General features: G+C 58.4%; 1 protein-coding gene across 3 annotated transcripts in view; it reads right to left on the reverse strand.

Moving 5' to 3' along the window:
- KIAA0513 (KIAA0513 ortholog) overlaps positions 1-21,413 on the reverse strand; it is a 56,867-nt gene that overhangs the window by 8,671 nt on the left and 26,783 nt on the right. For all 3 annotated transcript variants that reach the window (XM_029924127.1, XM_029924126.1, XM_029924128.1), the window contains exons 2-7: positions 9,404-9,870; positions 6,612-6,711; positions 5,331-5,404; positions 2,632-2,702; positions 957-1,161; positions 204-244 (exon numbers count right to left, since the gene is read on the reverse strand). In XM_029924127.1, coding sequence (XP_029779987.1) covers positions 204-244; positions 957-1,161; positions 2,632-2,702; positions 5,331-5,404; positions 6,612-6,711; positions 9,404-9,732 — 820 coding nt within the window. In that variant the 5' untranslated portion in view covers positions 9,733-9,870. The remainder of the gene's footprint in view (positions 1-203; positions 245-956; positions 1,162-2,631; positions 2,703-5,330; positions 5,405-6,611; positions 6,712-9,403; positions 9,871-21,413) is intronic.

Here is a 21,413-nt window from a genome sequence, read left to right on the forward strand (position 1 = left end):
CTGGGCGGGCACACCGACCCACTGGAGGCCCACCGGGGATGCTGGGCGGGCACACGGGGGGCGCTGGGCGGGCACACCGACCCACTGGAGGCCCACCGGGGATGCTGGGCGGGCACACGGGGGGCGCTGGGCGGGCACACCGACCCGCTGGAGGCCCACTGGGGATGCTGGGCGGGCACACCAGCCCGCTGGGAGGCACTCACCGGTCTTCTGCGGCTTCTCCTTGGGCTTGCCCTCCTCCTCCCTGAGGGAGAGACACCACAGCAGTGACGAAATGAGCCCCCTGCCCATTCTCCCAGTCTACACTGCTGAGACTATGTCTCATGAGCGATGGGTACATTTCCCACAGTTTTCTCTGAAAAAGTGTTATTAGATCAATGTAGTGTTTACCAACTGCCAATCTCCCCAAAGCAAGACGGGGCACTTAGGCTTCTTGCACCATTTTCTCTGAATCCAAAGCTGCCTGGACCAGACGAGGAACAGCCGATCACCCAGAGGTGACCCACCAAGGGAGGTGACAGTGGGGACTGCGAGCGGCGGGGACAGGCACCGGGAGCCCGGGACACTCTCTTGCTGACGTGCCCTTTCTGGGAGGGCTTCGCTTCAACACCCCGTTCTCAAACGCCCTGGCCCGGGAGGCTCCTGAGCTCCTGTGGGAGAATGGCCGTCTGGGGACAATGGTTTCACCTATGCTCACTGACGCTCACCTCGGGGCTTGTAATCTGGCTCCCGCCTGTGGGCAGTTGCCAGAAGCTCCCCGTTGTCCTTCCTAGGAAACACGCCCCCCAGGGGACACCCCTGCCCGGAGGCAAACCACAGAACACTGCGGGGGGGGGGGGGGGGGGGGGGGGGGAGACTCAAGCAGGGCTGGCGGCTGGGGGCTGGGCCCCCAAGGCCATCAGACCCCTCCAGGCCAGGCCAGCGTCCAGGAGGGAGGCACCCCCGGCGACACTCACTCCTGTTTCCTGGCCAGGGGCCCCTTCAGCTTGGTCTCCAGCCCCCCGAAGAAGCCCTTGACATTCTCGGTCTTGGCCGTGTTCTTTAGCAGCCGCTCGGCGATGTCCTTCTTCTCTGCCAGCCAGCTGTTGGCGGACTTGAGGTAGGAGTCGATGCTCCCGGCGGGTTTCTCCTTGGACTCGGGGGGCAGCAGCTGCGGCTTGCCTGGAGGGGAGAGGCGGGAGGGGGCAGGAATGGAACCACACTGCGTGGCAGGAGCCGCTCGGTGGTGGCAGTCACGACAAGCAAGGGCCCCCAGACGCCCGGGAAGGCGGGGGCGGGGGTGAGGCCTGCTGGGGTGCCGCTAGGCACCTACTGTGTACAAGAGGGCAGCCAGGGGCGCAGGGGCTAAAAGAACCAGGTGAGGACCCAGCCCTGAAGGAGCGCGGGGGCCTGAAGGAGGAGGGCGGCTTCCCAGGAGAGGATGGTAAGCAGGCCAAGGCCCTGCGGCAAAGGGTCTCCCGGAGGTCAAGGCGCCCCCTACAGGCCAATGGGTCAGGCCCGGGCGCTGAGTGTCCCCTCCTAACATTAGCAGCTCTGTGCACAGATGTGACTCAGATGAGCAACGTCTACTGTCCTTTGAGGAGTAGGAGCCACGGTTTGGACGAGGGGGTCCCTCGGATGTGGCCTGGCCTGGCCCCAAGCTGAGGCCGCCTGACCAGCTCTCGCCAGCAGAAGCGAGGCATGGAGAGGATGGGTGGCTGGGGGCCAAGAGAGCATGAAGCCGCTGCAGAGGACGCCAGGTTCTGGCTCAAGAGCAAATGCGGGAGTCCTGGGGGCCGTGGGGAGGGAGGCGGGGCTTAGTGCCGCCCGGAGCCAGCCCGAGTCCACACGCAGGCCCCCAGCGGTTCTGCCGACCGCGGACTCAACAAGTCCCTCTGTCACATCCAAGGAACTTCACACAGGAGCCCTGGAGCTCCCATTACCAGGAAGTTCCCATGCAGCGAGCCAGAAGAGCTGTCAGATCTCGGAATAAAGATACCCCTGGAAGGGGGTAGCCTTGACTGAGGGAGGGTCTTGATCTGTAGGCGTGCCTTGACCTGAAGGGGGCGCCTTGACCTGCAGGAGACCTATTGACCAGTAGGGGGCGCTTCGACCTGGGGAGGCGATCCATTGACCTGCAGGGGGCGCCTTGACCTCAGGTAGGCCCTTCTGACTGTAGGAGCACCTCTACCTGCAGGAGACCCTTTGCTACAGGGAGCCTTGGCCTGTTTTACCACCCAGGCATCTCCAGCCCCCACCCAGGGCACTTTCCTCCCTAAGATCCTGAACCGCAACCCCCTTCAACAGCCAACCGCACCACACTTTGCTCAAACATGAAGCCACTGTCCTCACATCCACTGGTCCTGAGTCTACCAGGAATGTCCCCCAGACGAGCTGACTCCCTCTCCTGCTAGCTGCTGGCGGTCTCCTTCCCCCGGCAGACAACCTCCTGACCTACGATTCGGAATGTTGTCTCCCCTCCTGTTTCCGGAGTCTCACTCATCCTGCCCTGACATCAGGTTCTATGGTTTTTCCGGAAGCCTCATGACGTTGCCCTCCGTCGGGAAGAAACCCTCACCTGCTGTCCCGTCACAGGCTGACTGGTCTGGGGTCGCACCCTTGCCCCGCGCCCGCCGCGCCCCCGGGCCTTACCGATGTGGTAGTAGGTGAAGCACATGGTCATGAGGTTCTTGGCCGGCCCGAAGTCGTCCATCTGGTGGCACCTGAAATGCGAAGCCAGGCCGACTGAGTAAAGAGCCGCGGTGCCCCGTTTCCTCCCCGCGAGTTTATGACACAAGACATGCATACTGTGCGAGCATGTCCACGTTAGCGCCTCACCCCCCAGATGCTACACAGACGTGACCCCAATAACCCCCAACCAGTGAGTTCCCACAGGCACACAGGGGCTGCCGGCGTCCTGGGCAGGAAGGCGGCTCGGCCTCGCCCGCAGCCTGGCCTCCCGCCCTCCAAGGTGGAACAGAAAGGCTCAGGAGGCTGCATCCCACACACAGGGGCTGCGGCGGGACCGGAAGTCAGGCCTCAGGCCCAAACCACCGGCCCCAGGCCACGCGGCCCCCCAGCCGCTACGTCTCAGGAATCAGAGTGAGGTAGAGGGTCCCCTCCATCGGTGGTTTTCGGACTTGAGTTACATCAGAATCACCGTGAGGGCAGTTAAGATGTGGGTGCTGGGCCGGCCCCCAGAGTGTGGTTCAGTGGGTCTGGGGCAGTTGGCCTCAGCGCGGGCATTTCTAACAAACTGCCTCATAAAGTTGACGTTCTGAAACTCCTGGGCCTCGGGGCAGCACTTTGAGAACCCCTAGGAATATGAATTACCTCCCAACCCTATGACACTTGCTGAAAATCAAATTATGATATACAGGAACCCTCCGACACTTAAAAATGTTCTTCAGAGGTAAAGGATTATAATTAGTATATCGTACATACTACGTTAAGGATTATGAGCTACGCAGAGGTCCAGTGAACTCAGCAAACCATAAAGGGGGAAACAGATCCTCAAAGAGAGGCCCTGCCTGCCGCTAGGAACGTGCAGGTTCTACGGAGATGTCTACCAGCACCGGGAGCCAGGGCGGGCGAGGGAGAGAAATAATCTACCCTCCGTGGGGTGTGCGTCAGAGCAATTCCGGTACATGCAGACATCGGGACAGCACAGAGCCGTCACAAATGCAGAGCTGCATGTGGGCGCAGTGACTTTCTTGGAAAGATGCGGAGTCTCTGGGGGGCAGGTCACCCACTGGGGTGACTGGCAGGAGCCGGGCCAGGGCTGCATAAGGGGGTCTCCCTTCCATTCAGGCGCTGTGCCCTCTGCCCTGTTCTCTGCGCTCTGCTTTCCGGTTTAGTTTCTAACCTTGGACAAGTTATTACTTTAAAAAAAAAGAAGAAAGAAAAGTCAAAGGAACTTATCTGGACAGTGAGGTGTCTTTTAATATAAAAATAAGATGAAACTTCACTAAACTGCCAATAAAATCATAAGAGACTATAAACAAACGTAAAAACGAAAGACACTCAGAAACTAAAAATGAAAAATACCTGTACATGTTAAAAATGAGTAAATATTTAAAAAATATGACAAGGTTTCTTTCTTTTTTTCCAAACACACAAAAATACAGATGCTTATGAAGAAATGGGGAGATTCTGTGTTTCAGATGGGTTGGAATTTGAATGGAATTTCTCCCCTCCACCCCCAGATTTTATCTGAGGGAAAATTCAAAGGAAATAGAGAATGCAATGCTTCTGTCGCTGTGAAATATGGACCTGTGAGAATTCCTATCGATGTGGCTGCTCGGAAGCTGTGTGTCCTCAGTGCCCGCGGGCGTGCTGAACACAAGACAGCCGGGCCTGCTTGCAGCCTTCTCCCTCTGTGACGCTTTCTTGTCCCCTGAACGCTTGCCGGCACCGAGACCCAGAACCCCTCCCCCAGGGGAGCCTGTCTTCCCCTTGGGGCGTTCTGAGCAAGCACTGGAACCGTGGAGATCCTCCTCTTTATGGACCCCCCCCCCCCCCGCCGCAGTCCATGCTGCACATTCGTGGGGGAGCAGAAAGAGCTGAGGGGACATCCAGACACGGGGGGGGGGGGGGTGAGAGCTCACTGGAGCAGGGAGAGGGACGGGGAGGAAAAGAGAAGGAGGGGCTTTCGGGGCTGGAAGGACAAAGGGGACATGGTCACGAGCACGGGGCCAGGACCTGCTTGGAGGCCATGAGGATGGAACGAGGGTGAGTGGGGGCACAAATGACTGTCAGATCGGGGCTCCCCCTACCCCGTCCTTCCCTGCCCCCCGCCCCCCCTGCCGTTCCGTTTCCCCAAGGCAGAGCCAATCCCCTCCACTTCATGCTGGGGTCCCATCACTGGCTCTGACGCAGGTCCAGGAGGGATGACGTGGGTCTGGCGGCCTCAGGGGGAGTGAGCCCCTGACTCACGTGGCCCGCCCTCCCCCCTTCACGTCCCCGACAGTGACCGCTGTGCTGTGTGTGTTAAAGGCTCGGCAGGGCCTAATTAGTGCGCGGGCCAGGCCGCAGGCGGCGGTCCTGTCATTACGTGGGCGGTTATCTAGTTGCAAGTACTTCGCGGCAGGAAATCAAGAACCCGCCACGGCTCTGTGGCAGGAGGGCAGGGTCCAGGGCGTGTCATCCCAGCCGGTCCTGGGGCCCCGGGGGGAGGCGGGGATGGGGGGAAGGACCCTAACTCCCTCCCGCAAGAGGTTGGCACAGCCCTGCCTCTCAGTGGATGCCAGGGTTTCCAAGCAAGTGCTGTCAGGACTGGGTTGGCGCGGGGCAGGAGGGGGGCTCGGGGAGACGCGTGCGGGACGAAGGCTTGCAGCGACAGCGTGACTTACTCGAACAGGACCACGGCGAAAGACTGCACCAGGCGGTAGAAGGTGGCCTCCGAGACGCACTTGGAGTTGCAGCGCTGTCCGGGGACAGGACAGACACATCAGGGGCGCACAGGGGGCGCCGGGCGCTGCTAGACACAGCCGGCCAGAGCCCCGGACCACAGCAGCCTTCTCTGCGCCAGAGATGGGACCCCAGGCAGAGTGCTGGCCCAGACGCAAGGCCGTCGCCGCCTGGCAGGGCCCGAACCGACGTTCTCCTGCGTCTCCTTGAAATGGTTCAAACTAAGAACACAGCACACTCACCCACGCAACACGGAACGGTTTGGAGGCCCTAGACGCCCCAACACGGCAATTTCTGGATTGTAGATTTGGGGGTCCTTTCTCTATTTTTGCTGAATTGCATTTTCTAATTTTTCTTTGAAAAAATAAATTGTGATAAAAAGACTTTGAAAGCCAGGGCGCCTGGGGGGCTCAGTCGGGTGAGCGTCCGACTTCGGCTCAGGTCAGGATCTCACGGTTCGTGGGTTCGAGCCCCGCGTCGGGCTCTGTGCTGACAGCTCAGACCCCGGAGCCTACTTCTGATTCTGTGTCTCCCTCTGTCTCTGACCCTCCCCTGCTCGCACTCTGTCTCTCTTTCTCTCTCTCTCAAAAATAAACAAACATTAAAAAAGTACTTTAAAAGCTAAGGGTTTAAGCTACTTTACAGAAAAAAAGAACCTAGTAAGTATATACAAAAAATAACTCTTTTCTGAATTCACATGGCTGTCTCTGTCTTGAATATATTGTCTTCGTAAAAACTGAATATTGTCAGTTATTGACAATAAAACCATGCATGGACACAGTCCACAGGCTTGCCCTTGTCCCGGGGCGCCTGGTGGCTCAGTCGGCTGAGTGTCCGACTCCTGATTTTGGCTCAGGCCGTGATCTCATGGTCGTGAGATCGAGCCCCACATCAGGCTCCGTGCTGACCGTGGAGCTTGCTTAAGATTCTCGCTCTGTCCTGCTGCCTGTCTCCCCCACTCACTCACGCGCTCGCGCTCGCTCTCTCTCTCTCTCTCTCTCTCTCAAATAACCTGTAAACAAAACAAAACAAATTGTCTGGATGTCACGCACCCCAGTGAGCCCCTTCCCCTTCCCGCTGTTCTAACTAGGTCTTTCCAGAACATCTTTACGTAAGTTTTCCTTGTTTTTCTGCTGGGTCACCTCCCTGACTCTCTTCTCCAGAGCAGGTGGGGCCGAGGTGGCGAGTGCCCTGTGTCCCCGCTGGCCGTCACCGCCCCTCACCTGGGCGCTCACGTATCGGGCAAACCACTCCCGGCCTTTCCCGCTCTCGCCACTACAGTACTCTCCAAACTTGGCCTTCTCCTCCTGGTCCAAGTCCTCCCTGGAAGGAACAGAGGAGGAAAAGCAATTTTCAGTCCTCTGGAACAAGCATGGCCACAGCAGGGGGGAGGGGAGGGCCGAGGAAGCCTGATGGAGACGGGCTCACCCAGCCCTCAGGCGACCCCCGGAGGAAATGGGGTCATTTCTGTTTCAGAGGCGAGGGGACCGGCTCAGAGGGTCAGACAGAGGGAACGGGGCAAAGGGAGCTCCATCCAGACTTCCAGGCTCCAAAACCCGGGGGCCATCCTCAGTCCTGCCTCCAGTGACACGGGAGCCCTGGCATTTAACACGACCTTCTCAGGGCCTGGTCCTCTAGCTCGGCCGCCTTCCTACTCACGGCGCTGAAGTCGGCGCGGAGCCACAGCGAACTCACAAACACCTAACTTGCTCGGCCTCGGGACACACGGGCTCGATGCGGGGGACACGGCCGGTTACCCTGAAAAGCCAGCCTGCTCACCTCTCTGAAGACCCTGGCTGTGTGTGTGAGCGATGGAGATGGGGACCCCCGGGGTGGGGCGGGGAGGTGAACGGAATCCTCCTCTGACCCCAAACCGCTTCTGATCACTCTTCGTAGAAAGCCAACCCTCCACCCCACATTTAAAGGCAAAATAAAGGAGCAGAGGGCGCCTGCAATTAGCTCAGGCAACTCTTCATTTATTTAAGGTTCTGTAGAAAACATCTTGCTCTCAGTTGTCCCCAAATACCAACACCAGACGAAACAGGAGAACGTGCCAGCCAGCTTGCAGCGATTTCTGGAAGGCTCTCGAAGAAGCGTGCGGCTCAGCGGGCCGCGGCAAATATAGATCGGCCTTCCTGACAGATTAGCCGCCTTCTGGGCTTTCTCCCCTTTCATTAACTGGGTGTGCTCGGAGGAGGCTGACTAATTCCCGCGTTAGTCAAACAGAATTAGGAGGGGGCCACATCCACCGCTCTCCCAGAATGCACGCAAAATCACATGTGAATGCATCTTGGGATGGTCCAAGATCTGGATTAGCACTCAGCCCTTCCCTTTTCTTTTTTTTTTGATGTTTTATTATTATTTATTAAAAACAATTTTTTAATGTTTATTTTTGAAGGAGAGAGACAGAGCAAGAGCCGGGGAGGGGCAGAGAGAGAGGGAGACACAGACTCTGCAGCAGCTCCAGGCTCCCAGCTGTCAGCACAGAGCCCGACGGCGGGGGCGGGGGGGAGGTTTTTGAACCCACAAACTGCGAGATCATGACCTGAGCCGAAGTCGGATGCTTAACTGACTGAGCCACTGGGCGCCCCTGGTCTTCCCTCTTTCAGCTGCAAAGAAAATGGAAATACACCCGGCAGACGCAGGCGTCCACCTTGCCACATTACAAACAAGGGACCTACATACGCCACGGGAGAAAAGAATGCCTTTGCACGGAAGTTCATATTGCTTTCCTAAAACTGGAAAGTTATCCGATCAGGTCCTCAGCTCCTCACGCTGAAGTGAGGTTTGGTTAAAACGCAGATGCGGAGGCACCTGGGAAGCGTCTGGCTTTGGCTCAGGTCACGATCTCACAGTTTGTGAGTTTGAGCCCCACATCGGGCTCTGTACTGACAGCTAGCTCTGCTTCGGGCTCTGTGCTGACAGCTCAGAGCCTGGAGCCTGCTTCGGATTCTGTGTCTCCCTCTCTCTCTGACCCTCCTCTGCTCACACTGTCTTTCTCTGTCTCTCAAAAAAAAAAAAATAAAAAAAATAAAAATAAATAAATAAATAAATAAAAAAACCCCACAGACTCGGTGGGTCTGACTGGGGCCCAAGACTACATTTCTAGCAGGCCCCCAGGATGCTGAGCACTGCGGGTCCACACAAGGCAGATCAGTGGCAAGGCCACCAGTGACCGGCAAACGGCTGGATGCAAGGCCATGGTTGATGAAACCCCACCCCCACGTAGAGATAGTAACAAGCATGGGCCCACCCAGAGACACCCCCTTCTCCTTCCGATCCTAACCCCACCTCTGCTCCGTGGGTTCTTATTGCCAGGGCTCCTGTTTACCCCTCAGAAGCGGCAAAGGAAAGGCAGAAGAAAGGACCAAGAGGCACCTGGATGGCTCAGTCCCTTGACCTTCCGTCTCTGGCTCAGGTCATGATCTTGCAGTTTGTGAGTTCGAGCCCCCCGTCGGGCTCTGTGCGGACAGCAGGGAGCCTGCTTGGGAATCTCTCTCTCCCTCTCCTGTCCCCTCCCCAACTCGTGCTCTCTTTCTCAATAAATAAGTAAATAAACATGAAAGAAAGTGGGGCAAGGAGCAGGAGGACACAAGTGTGTTAGCGGCTGGCTGGCCAGAGCATGGGTGTGGGGGGGAGGGGAGAAATGGTGAAGATTCCCTGCATGGCTCTGCCTGCAGCCTGGGGTGCAGCTGAGACCTCCTCAAAAGGGCCCCAAACCATGCAGGTGAAGGAGCACAAGCCCCGCCCCCCAGAGCTGTGTCCCACCCCTGGGGGTGGGGCTGAGACGCCCTCCAAGGGGCCCCACCCCAGGCAGAGGAAGGAGCAGAAGCCCCGCCCCCCAGAGCAGCTTCCCGCCTCCTGGGGGTGGGGCTGAGACTCCCTCAAGGGGCCCCACCCCAAGCAGAGGAAGGAGCAGAAGCCCCGCCCCAAAGAGCCGCCTCCTGCCCCCAAAGAGCCGCGCCCCGCCCCCAAAGAGCCGCGCCCCGCCCCCCGCCCCCGGAGCGGGGCTCACCCTCCGGAGAAGATCTTGTCCACGTAGCTACGCATGAATTCGCGGAGCTCCAGCATCTCCTCGTCCTTGGCCGACTCGGTGCTCTGGTTGGAGGAGAAGGACTCGTTGGAGGACGAACGGCGGTACTGGTCCCAGGACGGGTGTGAGGGCGACTCGCCCATGTCGTTCTCGCTGTCGGCGGACTCGGTGGTCTCGCTCTCCGAAGCCGCGTCGCCCTGCGAGCTGTCCCCATCTTGCAGCTGCGGAGGCAGTGCCCCCCGGGGCGGGGACGCAGGTGGCTCGCTCCCGAGGTCGATCAGCGCGCCCACGGGCACCTCGGGCGCCTCCATGGTTTGGGGGGGCTTCTGGGCGGAGGCGGGAGGATCGCGTTCCCAGGTGCGTCGGCAGGAGCCGGAGGTCACAGGAGCCGCTGGGGCGCTGCTGGCCGCCGGGCGTCCTCTGGGGCGGCTCCCGTGCCCCTAAGGCACCTGGAATGGAAGGCATGAAGCGTCATCGCCACTCCCCGCATAAGGGGACCTCAGCTCCGAGAATCCAGACGCGACTGAATCAAGGAGACCCCGGACTCCCTATAAAGGGGGCAGGCTCCAAACTTCCAGAATCCGGGACGTCGCTACATGGACATCACTGTCCCACCGTCCACTAACTGTTAATCCCCTGGCACATGGGAGGCACTCAGTAACTGCTCAATAAATGAATAAATACCAATGGTGGAGGCTTCTCCAGACTAAACAGACCTCAGAGGCACTAACCTGCTGGCCTGCATGACTGGTGCCAGTAAATAAAAAAGCCGACCCCGGGCTAGAATCAGAAAATCACCAGGGACACACGAGCCTGCTCAGTGCCATAAGAGTCCGTGGCCACGCGAGATGATGTCACCCGGCACAGCAGGAAAAGCCACCTCTGCTGAGCACATGGGACCCTCACCTGCCAGGCTGGCGTCTCTTCCCTCCTGGGCTCCTTTCTGAGGATTCTTCCACTCAAGACCTAGAGCATCTCCAGGCTGCCAGACAGATGTCCCATCTTATGTCACTTGCAAACCCTCTGATGGCTTCTGAGTGTCATGTGCTGCCCGGACCTACCTCCCCCTTCCTGCCCTCTCCCTGCACAAAGCCAGCTGGGTGAAGGCAGGGGTCTTGTGGTGCCCATTCCTTCCGCTGCTCGCCCTTCCCGCTCTGTGCCTTCTTCCTGCCTGTCCCTGCCCAGATGCCACCCGCTGGCCTGGGGCTGACACAGTGCCACCTCTGCCAAGCAGCTCACTCCACCCCTGGTCAAAACTACTCAGTGATTCCTCTGCGCTCCTCCAGGATTTTACTTACACCCATTTATAATGCTGTTTGCTTAACGGGTAGATATTAGTATTTCTATTTATCTCTCTGAAGTAGGGGCCCCTGGAACACCTGGGTACCAGCTGAGCATCTAGCACAGTCTCGGCCAAGGCCTTGTGGCCGCACGTCTGTGAATGGGTGGACACAGCCGCCTGGGAATGCACTCGGAGAACCGGGAAGGTCAGAGCTGGGATTGGAATCTTTGCGCCTAAATGGGGTCTCCTGATGGCCAGCTCTGCGACCCCCTGTCCCCGGAGAGGAGCAGCACACAGCTGAGCAAGAGCCCTCCTGACGCACCAGCTCCTCCAGGCAAGGGCGACCTCAAGACTGGATGTGACCTTCTCTGCGGACCCCAAACGTCTAGCTGACCAGTGGCCACTGACACGGCGGCACTGATGCATCTTCTGAGCGTAATCCACTATCAGAACTGCGCTTGCTGCCTGTTAAGAGCTAATGTTCACAGATCGATCACGGGTTCCTCCACTCCCCCAGCCCGGGATATTTTTAAATGCCCTGAGTCAGAAAGGCAGAATTCTGGCTCCTCATTGTCGGAGCAGCAACGGCACGCCTTCAGTAGAGTCCTGCAAAGCTTGCCTGGTCTAAAAGGGAGAAGCATAAATCTCCACGTAAAGGAAATTTCCGGGCCAGGACAGCAATGCGGCGTTTTTAGGGGCTCGGGAGACGGCGCTACCACTCAGAGAGCCGGAGACTGAGGAGTGGCGGTCTGGAGCTGGGGGGGCCTGATGCCCCTCCCGCCACCTGTGCCCAGGGCCTCTGCCCTCTGGGCCAGGGTCTCCCCGTCTGAGACACTGTGGTCTAGCTTGCCGCCTTTTTTTTTTTTAAAGTAGGCTTCATGTCCAGCATGGAGCCCAAAATGGGCCTCAAACGCACGACCCCGAAACCAAGACCTGAGCTGAGATCAAGAGGCAAGGTGCTTGACCGACTGAGCCACCCAGGTGCCCCGGTCAGCCTTGAATTCTAAGACCCTTCCGACCATCACCTTCTCCGGTTCTCCAAGGCACAGAAAACCACACCGATAACACACTGGATGCTAAAAAGGGAAAATCACACCCTGGGAAAATGTGTGCAGTCGGTATGATGCGAAACTGGGTCAGTAACATCTGTATCATAAATTCACCCAAACCCAACTGAAAACTGTATTCGAACAGATACACCAACGATTCAAACAGGCAAGGCACGGAGAAGAAATGCGATGACTAAATGGTTGGACAATTCTTCAGCCAACCCTAATAACCACACATGTAGATAAGCATATTAAAGCAATGAGGCACCGTTAGGTACTAAATTAGCAGAAACTAAAAGGCAATCTAAATGCTGATGGGGTTATGGTGAAGTTAATATTCTCAAGTAACCCTGGTAATACGGATAAGTAAGACTCTAGAAACTTTTTATTTACTTATTTGTCTGTTAGTTTATATAATCTACACACCTGATGTAGGGCTCACACTCCTGACCACAAGATCAAGAGTCGCACGCTCTTCCGAGTGAGCCAGCCAGGTGCCCCTAGAAAGTATTTTCTACAATTCTTACTTTTCTATCCTCTGACCCAAGAATTCAAATGCTTGAAATTTATCCTAAGAAAATAATTCAACTGAAAGCTAGTTATGTGGAGAAAAATGCTCCTTGCCACAACAGTATTTCTTTTTTTTTTAATGTTTATTTTTGAGAGAGAGAGAGAGAGAGAGAGAGCGCTTGAGTGGGGAAGAGGGAGAGAGAAGGAGAGAGAGAGGGAGGAAACGCAGAATCCGAAGCAGCCTCCAGGCTCTGACCTGTCAGCACAGAGCCTGACACAGGGCTTGAACCCATGAACCATGAGATCATGACCTGGGCCAAAGTCAGAGACTTAACTGACTGAGCCACCCAGGCGCCCCAGCAACAGAAGTATTTCTAATCCTGATAAACTGGGGGAGGGGGAATCTAAATACAGCAAAATGGCAAATACATTCTACCAATTTGATGCAGCAGTAGTCAGTGAACGATGCAGTTAGAAACAATGAGAACATGAGTGAATGATGTTCACTTTACAGCCACTTAAACAAAGCAATCTGCCTTCGATGAACATTTACTGACCCCCAGCACGCCGTCCTCTGCGGGGGATCCTGTAGGGACGAACTGGACTTTCCTTACATGACAAGGAAGCGCTCCACAAATGAGGGCCAGGAAAGAAGACAGAAGTGTTTCACAGCCCTGGCCCTGAGGTCATCTCCCCTTCTGATGCTGTTTGTTCTTGATCCTAACAGTGCAGTCTGTAAAGGAGTAAAAATTCCGAGGAAAGGGAAACAAATCTCTGTGCGTCGCAGCCGTTTCAGGCAGTGGGATGGGCTGCACCTACTTAGCCAGCAGAGCGCCCAGCATCAGGGCTTCAAGACCAGATCGAATGATCTCGGCTATTTCTGGTCCAGCCTGGGGCTAGCAAGCCACTCTCCCAGCCTCTCCCAGGCTCCAGATTCTGTGAGGTGTGAGTCATTTTTTCCCAGCAGCCTCCTCCGTGGGCTCAGGAAGGAGGGACACCGTGACGGGGAGAGGCACCAAGGGGAGGGAGAAGTGGCGGGGGACCCAGTTCTGGGTGCACGCGGGCACCACGGGCAGCCACGTGCAGACCCGGACCCCATGCAGAGCAGAGCACACTGTCACCGCAGACTGCTGGCCCCCGTGCCCCTCGGCCCGGGGATCTCGCCTCTCACAGGAGAAAAAGCAGGGCTGCCGAGTCTGTTCTCGGAGCTCGGTGCTCGGGAGCACCCCATCCTCCTCCTTCAGGAAGGACACGTGATTTTGAGCCTCCGTGCAGGACAAGGTGATGGTCACTCTGAACACAGAGGACCCCACACCTCACGTGACCAGCTGTGCTGGGCCAGCTGGAGAACACAGGGGAGGTGGGCCCCTTGGGAACCAAGGTCCCTGTCCCTGCTCAGAGCCACCAGCTACAGTCAGGAGCACGGGCCCAGCGGCACCAGATCTGAAGAGCTTTCCGAAGAAGTGCTGAAGCGCACGGCATGAAATCCTCCAGTTCCTCAACCCCGGCTCTCGATTTAAATGTATTTCAGGGGCGCCTGGGGGGCTCAGTCAGTTGAGTGTCCGGTTTGGGCTCAGGTCATGATCTCACAGTTTGTGGGTTCGAGCCCCGCGTCGGGCTCTGTGCTGACAGCTCAGAGGCTGGAGCTGCGTCGGATTCTGTGTCTCCCTCTCTCTCTGACCCTCCCCTGCTCGCACTGTCTCTCTCTGTCTCTCAAAAATAAATTAAAAAACATTAAAAAAAAAATTAAATGTATTTCAAAGCGTGGAGTGGGCCAGAGGAAACACATCTGTGGGCTGTGCCCCAAGCCCTCTGGAGGCTCCTGAACCCACTTCCGGGCCCCAGACTCTGAGACGCGGGGTTTTAGAGCACAGCACAGTCTTTGCAAGTACTCGGTGTGCTTGTGAGAAGCCTTTCCCGTAGCCCGGGAGGACACCTTCCTGCAGTTGGACTCCTAGGCGTCATTTCCCAGGCCTTGCGGCACACACTTTCCACCCACCAAATGAGGCTCAAATTCTAATTCGGGGGCGCCAAGGGGGCTCAGTCAGTTGAGCACCCGACTCTTGATTTCGGCTCAGGTCATGATCTCCTGGTTCGTGGGCTCGAGCCCCGTGTCAGCACCGAGCCTGCTTGGGATGCTCTTTCTCCCTCTTTCTGTCCCTCCCCCGCTCGCATGCACTGTCTGTCTCTCTCAAAGATAAATACTATTTAATAAGCTTAAAAAATGTTAAAAAAAATAAATAAAATTCGAAGTCAACCTATAATCCAATGACCTTAACACCCAACCTTCTCATTCAACAAATACGGTAGGATAAACACAGGCCTCTGCCAGCACAGGATGGGAGTGAAGGGGCAGGGAGAGCGGGGCAGGCCAAGGTGGTCGCGTTCTGACCTCCTCCCCTCCCCTCGTGCCCCCCGCACCCCAGCCTTTCCGGCCACCGCGGCCCCAGCTGCAGAAGGAACCCGGGAGGAGATTGCCTTCCTGTGGCTGCTCGGCCGCATCCCCGCGGGCTTTGCTCAAACTCTGATTTCCCCAAAACCCGAGTCCGGCCTTCCCCAGCAGCTAGCTGCCCCTTGAGCAATCAGACGAGGCTCCCTGGGGGAGAATCCGGAACATTCTGTGACTCTGCCCCTTGCCATGCGCCTCGGGCAGCTCCCTCTCTTTCAGTGTCCCCGAGAGCGGTCAGACGTGCTGCTCTTCTTACAAAAAGAGGCGGGAAGAGCAAAGCCTCGCCCAGCGTCCGCAAGAGGCTCACCGACACGTCCATCCTGCGTCTTTCAGTAAAGCAAGCCTTGGGGATGCACTCCCAGGCAAGTAGGCAGGACTGCAATCCACCCACAGGACACCTGCTCTGGGCCACCAGGCTGTCCCCTGGGGGACACCTTTCTGGGCGTGGGGTGGCTGGGTCAGAGCTTTGCCTGTTACCAAGGCTGATGATGGGTGCTACCAACCTTCTTCCGCAAAGTCTGTTCCAGGGCCACACGCACCCGGGTGGGGGGGGGGGGGGCGGGGTTTAGGTCTGGACCTTCCTTGCAGGTGTAAGGTCGAAACCCCAGCGACCCCCTAATTCAGAACTCTGACTCGTCTGTTTCACTCCGGGCTAAGCGAGGGGCAGTGCGCGAGGCAGGGCAGGGCCGCTGCACCCCACAGAACTGGGACCACTGCGCCCCACAGAACTGGGACCCACGAGCCAGCTTGCCTCTGCAGCCAGAACCTCCCAGAAGCCCCAGCCTCTGACGAAGGCATCGGTTTGAGTGCTTTGCCTGAGGGACTCGAACAGAGAAGGCCCACCACCTGCCTCGGGGTCCAGCTCCACCCAGACTCCCACTGGGAGAGGCATTCCCTTTTTAAAAATACTTTTTTAGTGTTTATTTATTTTTGAAAGAGAGAGACAGAGCACGAGCAGGGGAGGGGCAGAGAGAGAAGGAGACACGGAATCCAAAACAGGCTTCAGAGGCCGACACGGGGCTTGAACTCATGAACTGTGAGATTCTGACCTGAGCCGAAGTCGGACGCCCAACTGAGCCCCCCAGGCGCCCCACATTCATTTTTTAAAGATTTTATTTTTAAGCACTCTCTAGACCTGACATGGGGCCCGACCCCACAACCCTAAGATTAAGAGCTGTGCGCTCCGCGGACCAAGCCCGCCAGGCGCCCCTGGGAAAGTCACTGAATCAGTACCAGCTCCTGGTTTTGGAAAACGTGAGGCCGAGTTTTCCTTCTTCCAGTCTCATTGGGATTAGTCTCGAGATAAGTGAGGTAACAGGCCGCGGGTCCCACAGACAGGTGCTCCCGTCCTCTGGCCCGCGAGGAGAGGGTTAATAAGGACTCCGCTGTGGCAGCGCTGACACAGCCAACACAGGACATCAAGGCCAATGTCATCGGAACAGACGGCACTTTCCCAGGTACGAAAATACATAAAAACGTTCTGGAGCGCTCCGTCAGGCTGCTGGGCGGCACTGTTTTCACTGCTACTTTAGAGTAGGGGGTGGGGGGACAGGTGCACGGCTGAGCGAGGTGACCTGGGGAGGGGGTGCGGAACAGCTCTAGAACCAGAGGTCAAAGTCCCTCCCAGCGACTGCCTGAGCTTCTGTGATATTTTGCCCTCTCTGCAGCCACAGCTGGAGGTCCCCTGCTGGCACCTCCCACTAAGCAGTGAGCTCAGCTCCCCACAGACCAGAGGCCTTGCTCTGCCTCAGGTCGCAGAAGGCCGGCGCAGATCAGGAAGACGGCACACCCCTGACAGATGTCAATTACTTTACTGAAAGTCCTTGACCCCGAGACTCAAGTCCTAAGACTTCCAAGCCCACCTGCTCTGTGCGAAACAGAGTCCGAACAGAGAAGGTGAGGGTCTCGGGTGAGAAGCAGGTCTAAGAAACTCCCTGCCGCGCTAGCAGACTCGCATAAGCTCCGGGATCTAACCCCCCGCAGGCGGCTCACCCCCCGGACGTGGGCGTCCTCCCGAATTCACGCAGCCCTCCTGCCCAACATCAGCTGGGTGCCCTCTGGGGCTTCTTATTACACGTGTTAAGATACGAAGAACCCCAGAAAAGTGTCCCTTCCTCCCCTGAGGTTGTGGACGCAGAGCGTCCTGATGCTCGTGACTGCATGAGCCGGAATGGAGGGGCAGGCTCGGTGCGGCCACGGAGGCCGGGGACCCTCGGCCCATTGGCACCGAGGCAGGAACGGGGCCAGGAGCCAACTGCGGGTCCGACGGCTTCTTAGGACTTGGGCACCACGTTCTTTTCTGAAGCCACGTCTTAGCTGAATGCTGCCCACAACTGGAGGTGACAGCCTAGCTGGTGGCAGGGCGGGGGGGGGGGGGCAGTCCTTCCTACGCAGGCACGGCTCGAGGAGTGGAACAAGGATGCTTTTAGCCTTGAAGCTGTGGTTCCCAAACCGGTGCCGGGGCACCCCAGGGTACCCGAGCAAGCTCACGCAGGTGCTGTGGGGTATTTCGAGGAAAATGCAGCAGTACTGGACGTCTTCCAGACACCAAGCGGACCACAGCTCAGAGGAGCTCACAGCTTCCCCACGAGGTCATGCTGGGTCGCTTCCTGTGACCGCATATCTTCACGAAGCTGAATTTTCCACAGTTTACCACAATGAAAATATTGCACAAAGGTCAGCATGAAACAAGAGAATGTCCATGTCCAATGAAGAATGAAACAAAAAACAGGTTTTCAAATGGTGTCGCATGCTACATGGTGCTCTCCCCAGAGCGTCCACGTCCTTGTCCCCAGAACATATGTGACCCCATGTGGCAAAGGGTCTTGGCTGATAGGATCGAGCTCGGGGCCCTGAGAGCGGGGGACACAGTCCTGGCCGACTGATGGGGCCCGTGAAGGTCACAAGGGTCCTGAGAAGCGGGAGGAGGGAGGGCCAGAGGGATCCACGCTCCTCTGCAGGCGGAGGAGGGGCCTCGAGCCGAAGAATGCGGACACTTCTAGAAGCGGGAAAACTCAAGGAAATACGAGATTCCCCCACCCCACCGGGGCCTCCAGAACGGATCGCCCTGCCCACACCTTGACACCTCCCCCATGACACGCCCCCAGACGCACAGGACAGCCAGCGCGTGAGGCTGGAAGCCGCGAGGTTCTGGAGTTCGCTAAGGGCCGTAGGAAACAAACACCGACAGCTAGGACGTCGTCGGGACATGGAGACTCACAGGGGCCTGGTGTCTGCTCTGGCCCAGGAGCGTCAGGACAAAAGGACACTAAAGCGCCGGGAGCCTGGGGACCTCACACAAGCCACGGAGCCCGTGGGGCAGACGCGGCCAGCACTCCGGCTCGCGGAGCTCATGTGGTTTCCATTTCCCTCCATCACGAACACATCCGCACAGAAAGGTGCGGGGACCGAAGGGGGGACAAAGCCCACAAACCCCACCTCCATTTCTGGGTACCCCTTCTGGTTCTCGTGCCCCTGGTGCGTCCACGCCGAGGGAAACCTGAACGTCTGCCTCGCACCAGCGCCCGGCTGTCCCCCTCCCGCCTGCAAGCACGCGGCGACCCTGATGAAGAGCGTCCTCTGGTCACCGTTTACTGCAAGGTGGCCGGGCAGGAAGATCAACGGTTTGGCAGGAATGAGGGGAGACACTCTTGGCCAAGGTTTCTGGTCTCCAGGGTGGTCGTGAAATCGGTGACGCTAGTCAGCTATCATGTGACACGCGATCGGCCGGCTTCCCGGAAGGCTGTGCCTCGCAGGAGCCGCCCGAGCGCAGGACAGACGGAGGCAGAGAAAGCCAAACGCACCCATCCTGTCGGGGCTGCTGTGAACTCCCGGCCGCACCTCCCAGCTCAACAGACGCTTCCACGCCCCCGTCCGGGACCCACCCGCCACAAGTAGTCATCTGAGGGCCGGGCTCCTCCTGCGCTCACCACCCTCCGTGCCCCACCCCCGGGGCAGAGGAGGCCCCCTGAGCCCCTCCGCACAGCCGGGTCCTCCAGCGCCCCAGCCAGAGCTCAGCCACCGGCCCGGCTGCCAGAAAGCGCGCTTCCTGTGGCTCGGAACCTCTCCACAAGGCTCCCGTGTGCGTCCGCCGGGGGCCGAGTAACTGGGCCCGGGGCTCCCGACCCGGGACCCTGCTCATCACCCTCTGGCCGCTGACCACCTCTGCCTCAGAACCAGGAGGGAGTCTTCAGCCTTCTGGGGCTACGAGGCAATGGTCATTCCAGGGAACGAACACGTGTCAACTAGGAAACGTCACCCGTGTCCTTTTAGAGGTCACTGCGTTTGGACAGCTGTGCAGACGTAGATTTACACCTGGTCAGCGTGGACCGAGGGCGACTCACGGGCCCGTGGAATCAAAGAAACAGTGGGCTACGTGGGGCACCAGCTTCGAGGCGTTTCCTGGAGCAAAAGCAGAACCGGGAGGCCTTCTGGGTCACACGGCGCTCTCCCTTCCGACACAGTCATCTGCTGCGCACCTTTTCCAGACGCTGGATTTAAAATTAAGTTGTCCAGGGGCGCCTGGGTGGCTCAGTCGGCTAAGCCTCCGACTTCAGCTCAGGTCAGATCTCATGTTGGTGGGTTCGAGCCCCGCATCAGGCTCTGTGCTGACAGCCAGCTCAGAGCCTGGAGCCTGCTTCCGGTTCTGTGTCTCCTTCTCTCTCTGCCCCTCCCCCTCTCATGCTCTGTCTCTCTCTGTATCAAAAATAAATAAAACATTAAAAAATTTATAAAAAAAAATAAAATAAATAAAATAAAATTAAGTTGTCCAGAAAGTCCACCGATGAAAACCGCTGATGACTGTGATGAGGCCCGTACAAGACCTGTGGGGGTCTTACAGGCTTAGAAGGCTCTGGAACAAAAGCTTGGGGCGCATGCACCTCTAGGGTGAAGACAAGACACACCTGCCGATGCAGGCACGAGGTAGCAGAGTGTCCCCACGAGGCCCTCTCCCTCAGAGACCAGGGGTCCCAACGCGCTTTGGGCAGGCACCAGGTCAACAGCCAGGCCAGGTGAATTCTCTGAAGTGCCAGCGTTCTGATTTAATGACCAAAACAGGACCCTCGGCTGCCGTTCCCAGCAGGGAGGGGACCGTCCTCCTGCCGCCTCCCTCCCTCGGTCACGGACAGCAGCGAGCTCTCGGGTGGCCGCGGGAGCTACTCTTGGGATGACAAGGACAGTGGCGGGTCCCCATGACCTCTCCGCAGCCGTGTGCAGCCACACCGGCTCCCGCAGGACGGGCTGCTCACGGGCGACCGTCTACGAGGCCGCGTCTGAGCCGGGCACCTGGCAAGGGGGTTCTGACTCCTGCGTGTCAGGGGGACTGTCTAGCCGGCCTCTCCCCAGCCGGGGCGCGGTGACCTCAGGACCGTGCTCCCCCAGGAGGGGCTCCCGCGCGCCAGCAGCCCTGTCTGCCTTCTTCCCTCTGGGTTCTCGGGGCCAGAGCAGCTGCGGGAACCTCACAGGTCCGAGTTCAAAGGTGATCACGGGGCAGAGGCTGCATTTGCCCAGGCATCTGGCCCACCCACCGGCTCTGGTCACCGGCACACACGTCCTCCAGCGCCCTTGGCCTCCGTGAAGGGAGGAGGCAGCTGAAGAGGACTCGGAAAAACACCGCTGCCCATTTTTACAACTAAAGGAGGAGACATGGCAGGACCAGCACTGAGCTTACGGTGGACAGAGTTTGCGGGGCGCCTGCGGGCTCTGCCGGTTGAGCGTCTGACTCTTGGTTTCAGCTCAGGTCGTGATCTCACGGCTCATGGGTTCGAGCCTCGCGTTGGGATTCTCTCTCCCTCCCCCTCCCGGCCCCTCCTCCGCTCACGCTGGAGCTCTCTCCCACAAATAAACAAATAAAAACCTAAATAAAGTTTACAAGCCTGCCCCTAGCCCCTCGGCTAGGCTGCACAGGGGCCTCCCTTCCTGACCTCAGGGGGCTTCCAACATAACCCAGGAGGCCAAGGAAACGCACTCCGCCAGCCAACCGAAGCGAACAAACCGGATTCCCGTGTCGGTGCACAGGAGCTCACAGGCCAGGCTTTACGAGGTGCGCAGACGAGGCTCTGACTGTGTGGACCGGCAGGGGGCACAGGACTGGGGGGACACTGGGCTCCGAGGGGGCGAGACCACGCCCCAGGGCAAGGGCAGTCTCGAGCGGCAGCGTCAGTTCCCGGTAAGTCGAGACGGGAAGAGACGCAGTCGCAGAGAGCCATCCTGCCGGCCGAGCCCGGACGTTTCCTGGGGGTGGACTGTGGAACGCACCCTGGGGACACTGAACACCGCCTCGTCCAGACCCAAAACCACAGGCTTCCGAGGCATTCAGACTGACGGGCTGTGTCCGACGCGGCCTCCAGGAGGTGGGCTTTGTCGCGTGTCCCTGACCAGAGGAGGCGGGGTGGAGGGGTGGGGAGGCGCAGGGGCGCCTGGGCCATTCAGGATCCACGTTCCAGATCCTGGAGCCCAACCACAGACCCTCACGCCCTGCGTCCCACACGGCCCCCGGCTCCCCCGAGCCAGGACGTGCTGGCGCGCAGACAGGGGAGAGGAGATGGATCTCGCTCCAGAGCGCGCCCAGGGGACAGTGGACTCGGGGATCACGGAGCAGGAGCACATGCGAGGCACAGGTCCGCTCAGAGGGCAGAGGGGGCAAAGCTGAGCGCCGGCTGGAGGGGGGCGCGGAGGGCAAGGGCACCGGCAGGCGTGGGC

The sequence above is a fragment of the Suricata suricatta genome, chromosome 16 (assembly GCF_006229205.1).
Source record: "Suricata suricatta isolate VVHF042 chromosome 16, meerkat_22Aug2017_6uvM2_HiC, whole genome shotgun sequence".
In the NCBI taxonomy this organism is placed as follows: Eukaryota; Metazoa; Chordata; class Mammalia; order Carnivora; family Herpestidae; genus Suricata; species Suricata suricatta.